General features: G+C 38.0%; 1 protein-coding gene across 4 annotated transcripts in view; it reads right to left on the bottom strand.

The window, feature by feature from the left end:
- Positions 1-3,152: 3,152 nt before the first annotated feature.
- SIKE1 (suppressor of IKBKE 1) overlaps positions 3,153-10,969 on the bottom strand; it is a 12,283-nt gene continuing 4,466 nt past the window's right edge. The window contains exons 4-6 of one of the 4 annotated variants that reach the window (XM_023515459.1): positions 8,917-9,030; positions 6,621-6,674; positions 3,153-3,379 (exon numbers count right to left, since the gene is read on the bottom strand). In XM_023515459.1, coding sequence (XP_023371227.1) covers positions 3,278-3,379; positions 6,621-6,674; positions 8,917-9,030 — 270 coding nt within the window. In that variant the 3' untranslated portion in view covers positions 3,153-3,277. The other 3 variants (XM_023515460.1, XM_023515462.1, XM_023515461.1) reach the window with 3 other exon arrangements.

The following is a 10,969-nucleotide window of genomic DNA, read 5'->3' as shown; positions in this document are numbered from 1 at the left end:
AAAAAAAAAAAAAAAAAGGGCGTGGGAAAAGATAGGAGAAAAACTCAAATAAGTGCAAATTACTGATAATTCTTAAGTTAGTTGATGAGTTATTATGCTTGATTATTTATTTGCATGCCACATTTTATAACTGTCACATATTACGTTAAAATATAAGTGCAAAATTATGTATAAAGTGTTGACAAAATTTATGCATGGTTGTTTTTAAAACCATATGCATGATTTGCAAAACCATGCTTGTTTTATCAGTCGGGTCTTTAGGTTATAAGTAACTCAGGTTAATTTTTTTTTTTTTTTTTTTAGAGATAAGTTTCACTTTACCACCCTCGGTAGAGTGCCGTGGCATCACAGGTCCCAGTAACCTCTAACTCCTGGGCTTAGGCGATTCTCTTGCCTCAGCCTCCAGAGTTGCTGGGACTGCAGGCGCCCACCAGAACACCTGGCTATTTTTTTGTTGCAGTTTGGCCGGGGCCGGGTTTGAACCCACCGCCCCTTGTTATATGGGGCTGGCACCCTACCCACTGAGCCACACGTGCCACCTCAATTCAGATTAATTTTAACAAAAAAAAAATGGTTTTATTAAAAGTAATTCTCAGGGCCGGACACAGTGGCTCACGCTGGTAATCCTAGCACTCAGGGAGGCAAAGGTGGGGTGGATTGCTTGAGCTTAGGAGTTTGAGACTAGCCTGAGTAAGAGGGAGACCCCCATCTCTAAATAAGTAGCTAGGCATTGTGGTGGGGTTGTGTCCCAGCTACTCGGGAGGTTGAGGCAAGAGGATTGCTCAAGCTCAGGAGTTTGAAGTTGCTATGAGCTATGATCTCGCCACGGCACTCTACCCAGGGTGACAGAGACTGTGTCTCAAAAAAAAAAAAAAAAAAAAAGTAATTCCCAGGATTACTGAGAGGAAACCAGAAATTAGAGGCTACACAGTGTCTAATGCCATCAGAGAATTGCTTCAGTGAATACTCCACTGTCTCCACTTTGGGGGAGACACTGCAGCTTACACTGATGACTTTGCCAACATTGAAAAATGAACACTGTCACTAAACAAACCACTTTTGCTGCTCCTCTGTGGAGCTGAAGGTGGTAGTGTTGTTGGTCAAGCTCTGCAAAGGAACCCTGTTTCTCTGTATCATTAACTTTAAAGTTTAAGGCAGATGTATCTTCTCTAGCTGCAAAGGAGGCTGAGAAAACATGTATCTGGCACTTCAAATTTTTTAGGAGGGAGGAAGGTTCTGCTTCCTTAGGTGAGAGATTCCCATAAACACAGGAGTTAGGATGTGGTGCATCTATCAAAAAAGAAGTGATAGATGTCTGCTACTGCCCATTCTCTTTGCTATTCAGCGTCAACACACTTATTGAGTTAATCCTTAACACTTGTTAAAGATTAAAAGGTAAAAGTTCTTGACAATGTAACAGACACTTGCTTTCTCAATATTCTCTTTGCTAAAGGAATACCGATTTTATTGGGGAGCAAGTACCTTCCTTTGAAGCAAGCAGTGGCCATTTAACTGGTCAGGCAAATAAGGCAAAGGGAAATCTGCTTGGGCTTTCTGAGAAAGTTTTGCTTCGCCCAATAAAAAGGGATAGATGAGGTCTGACAATTAAGTTCATGATCTTGCCACCCTGCATTTAAATGGTTGACAGGACTGTACAATATCTCAGGAAGGTTTGATATATCAGTGCCTCACAGCTGTGTTTGTGGCAGTACCTTGCTGAGTGACATTCATTATTTTTGCATGTTTTTGTGTGCCATCGCTGAGAATGTCAGAGCTTATATTAGAGCAACAAATAAACATTAAGTTTCTTGTTAAATATGGCAAGAGTGGAAGTGAAATCAGGAAAATGTCAGTCCAAGTTTATGGGGATAATTCCATGAAGAAAACAGCCACGTACAAATGAATTAAACATGTTTTTCTGAGGGGGAGAGAAACTGTCACCCATGAAGAGAGATTAGTGTGCCTAGTATCAAGGGCAACTGATGGAAACATTGCCAAAAGCCATCTAATTGTGTGTCAGTGTTGTCAGCTGTGAGAAGCACAGTAGATCAAGTTAACATTGATAGAGAAACAGCCAGAGAAAATCTTGGCACGAGAATATGCGAAAATGGTCCTGAAGGAGCTCACCATTGAACAAAAGCAAAGCAGAGCCAAAGTTTGCCACGACCTTTTGCAGAGGCAAGATGATGTTTTGGGCCATGTTATCACTGGAGATGAAATATGGGTGTACTAATAAGACCCTGAAATAAACCATCAGAGTGTACACTGGAAGTCAGCCAATTCTCCATGACCAAAAAAGTTTTCTCAGTCCAAAATCAAGAGTCAAAACAATGCTGGTAAGAAAAAAAAAAAAGGGTATCAGAGGTATTGTGTTTTTTTTTTTTTAGTATCAGAGGTATTGTTAATCATGAATGTGTACCAACTGGACAGTTAACCAAGTTTACTACTTGGAAGTGCTGAAAAAGTTTATGTGAAAAAGTTAAGAAAAAAACATCCTGAATTTTGCTAACAACTCATGCCTCTTGCATCAAGACGATGCACCAGCTCACATGACACCGTGAGGGAGTTTTTAGCCAGTAAATAAATAACTGTATTGGAATGCCCTCTCTACTCACCTGATCGGGCTCCCAGTGACATTTTTCTTTACCTGAATATAAAGGAAATATTGAAAGGAAGTCAGTTTGATGACATTCAGGTCATCAAGGGCAATATGACAGTTCTGATGGCCATTCCAGGAACAGTTCCACAATTACTTTGAAGGGTGGACTAGGCACTAGTGTCAGTGAATAGCTTCCCAAGGGGGTACTTCAAAGGCGACTGTAGTGATATTCAGCAACCAGGTAAGTGCCACTTTTTCTAAGGTGAGTTTGCAAACTTAATTGCCAGACCTCATAGATACCTGGCACAAACCTTTTCCTATTTTTCCCCCCTCCCTGTAACAAGGGCATGACATGTAGCTCAGCAGCAACCTTCTAGCAACTACAAAAACTAGGATGAGGATGACAGCCAACAGGGCGAGGAGGCAGACTGAAAGAGAAAACGGCACCTTTTCCTCTATCTCGCACAGACCAGATAAAGCATCTTCTCTTTCAGTTGTATGCATGCACTCTCAGCTACACCATTCTAGAAAACAGATAGTATCTCTTCAGTTAAGACTCCATTTATTGAATTCATGGTATTTTTCTAATATATGAGCTGTAGTGTTTCTTTTGCACTACTGATAAAAGATAGATTTTGCTAATCAAGAACCACCTTAACTCTGAACAGTACATGGCATTTAAAGGCATCTTAAGTTAGTGGATGAATTATATTTCGGTCTTCCTGGGTTAGAATCATGGTTCCAGTTTGGACAAATAACAACTTCCTCGTTCCTGAGTATCTGTAAAACGAGGTATAATTGAAACAGAGATTATATAATACAGGACCTGCCACACAGTAAAGCGCTCAGTTTCTGGTAGCCATTATTGGCAATAGCATCATACTGGCTTTTGTGGCCCCAAGGTTTCCTACTTCTATTCCTACCCATTTGTTATCTCTATTGGACTCTGGTACAAACAGTCCCTCTTCTGTGTCCTATACATACTTACTGCATTTAGCACACTGCATTGTAATCATATATATACTTGCTTGTCTCTCTTTCCTGATTTTTCTTTGGCAACAATGACAACTTTTTCCTCCTACTTTTCTATTCACAACTCCTAATGAAATGCATGCACACAGACTAGGCATTCTTAAACTAGTGTTTTTAGGAAATATCTGGCATAATTATTAAACTACAAATTCCTGGCTCCCATCCCCAAATTTTGATTTTCAGTAGGTCTGTGAACCACATTTTAAGGAACACTGAAACAGATCTTTGATGTTTGATCTGAATTATACAAAGGAATATAATAATTATGCATAAAATACTGTATATAGTTAATACCTTACTAATATAAGGTACTATCTGTAGAGTTACAGTGCTGAATATATTGTGCTAATTACAAATTATTTACAAAACCCTTGTCGTGACTACTGGACAAGATTGCTATATATGTAAATATATATACGTGAAAAAATCCCCTGCACTTCCTAACAATTAGACTCCATAATGAGTAAAATTAGCTTATCTTCTCAAGATAAGGTTTTTATTAGAAAAGATAATTTTGAACTGTTTGTACCCTCATATGAATCTGAAATAAAAAGAATTTTGAACTAAGATATTACACACCAAATTCTACTGCCTAGTACAAAAGAAACTTTAAATCCAGTCAATGTGAGGAGCATTCCTTTCCCACTCAGTTTTCTAACTACACATTATCATGATAGCATTAATACCAGCCAGAATTTATATTATGTAGGCCACTGAAAACTCTTTAGACTCATACTTCAAGCTTTTGATATTCTTGGGGGAAAGGTTAACATGAAGATTCATTGATACCTGAGATGTAAAGAACTTTATAAACAGCACAAAAAGAACATAAGGCAGATACAAGGACGCCGTATTATATCTTAAGGAGCTACTTGGTTACTTTATCATTTTGACTGAAACCTGATCATGGCTGACAAATGGAATAGGTTACTTGCCTCCTGAATGGACTTGTGGGGTGACTTACGGCATAGTTCAAGGTTCCTATGAAATAAAATTAAAGATGCTTATACTTGGGGGTGGAGTGTTTTTCAGTCAAATTCTACGCAGGACATCAAACAAATTTGGCAAGTTCTAAAACAGGGGTATCCAACTTTTTTTCTCTAGCATACCTTGCAAGAATAAGAGTGGTCTTAGGCTACACTAAACTAATGAAAGATGATTAGCAAGGAAAAGGCCCATGAATACTTTCTGTAATATCTGACACCACAGATAAGCTAAAAAAGTCTTCACTAAATCAGCATGCTGCAAGTTGGACATCTAGAATAACATATGCCTATTCGTTAATGCCCTTGCTCTAGGCAAAATCCATTGGTACTAGCGGGATCAGGGGCTTTTAGAGACACTATGTTGTTTTAACTGGAGTTTGTTCTTTATAGCTATAAAAAAGAAATTTCACATCACATAAAAAAATTCTTTAATACTGTGGCTCATGCAGTTAATGATGCTATGCTGAAAAATACTGATAGGTTTAGCATTCATTACTTCAACTATCTTTTGGAAAATCTAAATAGATAGTGTAACAGGAGTAATTTATCAATTTGAGATTTGAGTAAATAGACAGGGGAATGAGTTGATGAGTGAATCTTGTTGACTGTGAGCATCTGAATAAAAATGTTCCTCTGTTAGGCTCGGCGCCTGTAGCTCAGCAGCTAAGGTACCAGTCACATACACCAGAGCTGGCGGGTTTGAACCCAGCCTGGGCCCACCAAACAACAATGCCAACTACAACCAAAAAAAAAGCCAGGCATTGTTGTGGGCACCTGTAGTCCCAGCTACTTGGGAGGCTGAGGCAAAAGAATCTCTTAAGCCCAAGAGTTTGAGGTTGCTGTGAGCTGTGACGCCACAGCACTCTACCGAGGGCAACATAGTGAAACTCTATCACAAAAAAACAATGTTTATGAATGTAATAAGTCTCATTAGATAATGAAACTACTTCTGTGTGAAAAATAGATCTTAAATAAAAAAACCACCCACTATTGCTAGTAATAAAAGACATCCATACAAATGTTGGTTCTTAACCATAAAATGGAAGTTATATACAAATTAAACAGTGGAATATAGTACCCAAGAACTAGAATGTGAATAAATTTATGATATCCTCTTCACACTGCACGAACTACGTAATTTGAAGATTTCTCAGTAGCACAATTGAAAAATTGACTACTACATTTGTGTTTTTTGTTTTTGACTACTTATATTTAATAGAATAAATAAAAGCTACTTTTAGCATTTGAATTAAGTGCACGTGTGCATGTACATACACAGGACAAGTTCCTTAGCTTTGAACAATATGAACTTTGCATATGATAATTATACTGTCACTGAGAAAAAAATAGTTACTTCACGTATGCTTACTGGGGACAAACAGTAGTTCTCTCAAATAAAGAGTAAAGACACCAGGTCACAAAGTGCCAACTCTCAGCACCAGAGAGACTTAAAACTTCACAGGTGAAATGACATTACAAATCAGAGACTTGCCCAACTAGTTCCGTGGAACTGTATTACTTTGTCAAATGGAAAAAAATCCAAGTTTATGCTAAATAGATTTAAAAAGTTAGATCTCTTTTAAAAATCCTTAGAAGTGTATTTTACAATGTTATATAAAATAAAACTGCTGGTTTATAATAAAATGCTCAAAGTTTCAGAGATATGAAAAACAAAATGACCTGAAAACACAGATTACGTAAACGGAGGTCCTGGAAAGGAAAATTAAAAGCAGTCTTTTGGAGAAAGAAGTAGTAAGACTCAGTGTGTATATGCACTAATACACCTAAAAACTGTTTTGTGGACAGCCAATACTGAATGGAAATTCTAAAATGCCACCTGATACCTTTAATCAACACTAAATCAAGTCTGAGGCAAGACACTGAATGGACAATAATTGAATGGGAAGATAGTAACTTCCTTCCTTGATAGATAATCGTTAGCCATCAGAGTTCAGTTATTTGATGTCTTGGGAAGCAGTGTCCGTTGAGTTTTCCCTTCTAACCTGTAGAGACTCACTGCTGATGGACAATAATTCTCGAAGTTCCTTATTTTCAAGCTAAAAAAAAAAAAAAGGTACTGATTTATTTCTGGCATTTTTACCATTAAACCATATCACAACACATTGTTTTGTTCCAAGAGCAGAAAACATTAATTTAAAAAGTTTTAAGAAAACAAAAAAATCCACAGCTGAGAATTTCCTAAAATATTTATTCATTTAACATTTACTTAGTAATTTCTGCATTTGATCTTAGCCAAAATGCTGAAAAAGAGATACTTAGTAATTTCTGTACACAAAGTGTTAGGACTACAAAGAGGAATTCCAGTTGAGGAATTCACTGTCATATTCTTCATAGTTGTCAAAAGTTTTACTATTTAAAAAATTCCTAATAATCCTTTCACTCTGATTAATTTCCTCTTAGATGTCCTATATTTCTAGAGAATGAAGGGACGGGGGAGAAGAAACTGCTTATTGAGCATATTGTGGGTATATGATGTATGTGACAAATATTTCACAATAATCCGAAAGGTTGGTATCATTACCCACATCCACATTCTACTTAAGATGAGAATACTCACAAAACTCCAAATATTTGTCTGTAAAGGACGAATCTTATTCCTTTCATTAGACTGAGCAGGTACCTCATCTTATTCTCTCTGGCTATTTGTTTGTTTTTGAGGCATAGTGTCACTGTCACCCTAAATGCCATGGCATCATATTTCATAGCAACCTCAAACCGTTGGACTCAAGCAATCCTACTGCCTCAGCTTCCTGAGTAGCTGAGACTACAGGCACCTGCCACAATGCCTGGGTAGTTCTATTTTCAGTGGAGACGGGGTCGAGGTCTTGGTCTTGCTCAGGCTGGTCTCAGACTCCTGAACTCAAGCAATCCACCTGCCTCAGCCTCCCAGAGTGCTAGGACTACAGGTGTGAGCCACCATACCTGGTCCTCTCTGATTATATCTCAAAGGGTTCATGATAGAACCTTGTAATAAGCAGCATTCAAACCATCTACTGAAATGCTTTTATAGAATAATTTTATGGGTGCAGTAATACCACAGGCCGTTCTTTTTGTAATACATTCCTATTTCAATCAAAATATTACATGAAAATAGTTTTTTAAAAAATCAAGCCTATAAGGCTTATAAAATGAACAGTTCTTTGGCTTTGTTCTCCAACAGCAACCACTCTTAAACACTTTTATCTATTTTCTTTGGTATACCCATAATTCCAAATAATATGCTTATACTACTATTTTCTGAGCATCAGTTTATTTTCTGGATAGACAGGGTCTTGCTGTGTTGTTCAGGCTGGTTTCAAACTTCTGGCCTCAAGCAATCCCCCCACTTTGGCCTCCCAAACTTCTGGAATTACAGGCATGAGCCACCATGCCCAGCTCATTCCTGATCATCAGTTTTAATTGCTATGTACTTGACTTCCTGTTATGGCAGATTAGGGATCTTTTTGCTTTGTTTGTTTTGTTTTTTTAAAAGAGACAGGGTTGGAATGCAGTGGCTGAGTCACAGCTGACTATACCTTTGAACTTCTGGGCTCAAGCAATATTCCTGCCTCAGCCTCCAGAAGGAATAGCTAGAAGTACTGGCGTGTGAGACTGTACCTTGCTAATTTTTAAATTTTTTGTAGAGACAGGTCTCACTATGTTCCCCAGGCAAGTCTCAAATTCCTGTCTTCAAGCATCCTCCCACCTTGGCCTTCCAAAGTGCTGGGATTATAGGTGTTACCCACCGCACCTGGCCAGATGAGGGATTTTAACTCACCTATAACCTGTACCTTCCATTCTCTCTACCCTCCCAATAGGATATCTCAACTTTTTTTTGAGCCTCTCACTCTGTCACTCTAGGTAGAGTGCTGTGGTGTCACAGTTCACAGCAACCTCAAACCATACTCTTGCCTCAGCCTCCTGTATAGCTGAGAACACAGGTATACACCACTACGTCTGTTTAATTTTTCTATTTTTAGTAGAGACGGGGCCTTGCTCTTGCTCAGGCTGGTCTTGAACTCCTGACTTCAATCAATACTCCCACTTGGCCTCTTAGAGTGCTAGGATTACAGACATGAACCACCATACCCAGCCTCAACTTTTAGCCAATTCATAGTTGGTATTTTCATTGATTACTGTTTACTGTATTCCTTTTCTTTAAAAGAGTATGAAGGAGGAGTTTTAATTTTAAATTATGATAACACAGAAAACATCAATATACTGCAGTGATATGATGGCACACGCGTTATACTCTGAAAACTGTGAAATACTGTGAACCTATAATAACAACAATCTTACCTCTAATTGGGCTAGTTTTTCCTGAATCTTACAAAACTGGTCATCATCCACCTGAACTGCTTTCCTCATCACTTCTCCCATTTCACAGATTCTGTCAATCTGACTCTCAATTTCCTGTGAGGATATTAAGGAAAAAAAGGTGAAATAGTCATCTTTTCTATAGATATAAAAACATCAGAAGATATGCATTAAGATTTTTAAGAGTTCATTTAAGCTATGCTATATAAATTACACTGGAGTTTCTTGGTAATTTCAGCCCTCAGAGGTAAAGCCACAATAAAGTGATCTTGTAGTAATTCACAGAAAATTTTAAAATACCAACATCAGACTTTCAAGACTTGGAAAAAATAATTGTTTGTTTTATATGGAACCAGAAAAAAAAAACCCGTATAGGTAAGGCAGTTCTTAGTAATAAAAACAAAGCCGGGGGCATCAGCACACCAGACTTTAGTCTGTACTACAAGGCCACAGTGGTCAAAAAAGCATGGTACTGGCACAAAAATAAAGATACAGACATTTGGAATCAAATAGAAAACCAGGAAATGAAACTAACACCTTACAGCCACCTAATCTTCAACAAACCAAACAAGAACATACAGTGAGGGAAAGAACCCTATTCAATAAATGTTGCTGGGAGAATTGTATACCCACATGTGTTAAGATTGAAACTGGACCCGCACCTTTCTCCACTCACAAAAATTGATTCAAGATGGATAAAAGACCTAAATTTAAGGCATGAAACGATAAAAATCCTCAAAGAAAGCATAGGAAAAACACTTGAAGATATCAGCCTGGGGAAAAACTTTATGAGGAAGATTTCCATGGCAATTCCAACAACAACAAAAATAAATTAGTAGGACTTAATTAAACTGAAAAGCTTCTTTACAGCTAAGGAGATAACAATCAAAGCAAATAGACAACCTACACAATGGGAAAGGATATTTGCATTTTTTTAATCAGACAAAAGCTTGATAACTAGGATCTATAGAGAACTCAAATTAATCCACATGAAAAAAGCCAACAATCCCATATATCAATGGGCAAGAGATGTGAATAGAACCTTCTCTAAAGAAGACAGATGAATGGCTAGCAAACATATGAAAAAATGCTCATCATCCCTAATTATTAGAGAAATGCAAATCAAAACCACCCTGAGATATCATCTAACCCCAGTGAGAATGGCCCACATCACAAAATCCCAAAACTGCAGATGCTGGCGTGGATGTGGAGAGAAAGGAACACTTTTACACTGCTGGTGGGACTGAAAACTAATACAACTTTTTTGGAAGGAAGTATGGAGAACCCTCAAAGAACTTAAGCTAGACCTCCCATTTGATCCTGCAATCCCATTACTGGGCATCTACCCAGAAGGAAAAAAATCCTTTTATCACAAGGACACTTGCACTAGACTGTTTATTGCAGCTCATTTACATTGCCAAAGTGTGGAAACAGCCTAAATGCCCACCAACCCAGGAATGGATTAACAAGCTGTGGTATATGTACACCATGGAATACTATTCAGCCATTAAAAAAAATGGGCGACTTTACAGCCTTTGTATTAAATTGCATGGAAGTGGAATAGATTATTCTTAGTAAAGCATCACAAGAATGGAGAAGCATGAATCCTATGTACTCAATTTTGATATGAGGACAATTAATGGGGGTTGAGGGAAGGGGAGAACAGAGAGAGAGAGAGGAGGTAGGGGGTTGGGGGAAAGGAAGAGCAGAGAGAGGGCAGGAGGGAGGAGGGACAGCTCAGTCTCAGTGTGGGACACATCCTTTGGGGGCAAGACACATGAGAGACTTTAACCTAACAAATGCAATCAGTGTAACCTGGCTTCTTGTACCCTCAATGAATCCCCAACAGTAAAAAAAAAACCAAAAACCAACTTGCAGGCCTATGGGCTGCAAATTGGAAAAAAATTTTTTTTCATTTTCAAAAGATCAATTGTAGTTTTACTGCCCTTTGGATGTTCGTCAATACCACTAAATGGCTGTTTAACTTAAATTTCAATACTTTTTTTTTTTTTTTCAGATTTTGGCTGGGCCCAGT

Source organism: Otolemur garnettii, unplaced genomic scaffold (genome assembly GCF_000181295.1).
Source record: "Otolemur garnettii isolate 467f Iridium unplaced genomic scaffold, OtoGar3 scaffold00073, whole genome shotgun sequence".
NCBI lineage: Eukaryota > Metazoa > Chordata > Mammalia > Primates > Galagidae > Otolemur > Otolemur garnettii.
The sequence above is the reverse complement of the archived record's forward strand: the minus strand, read 5'-3'. Positions and strand labels throughout refer to the sequence as shown.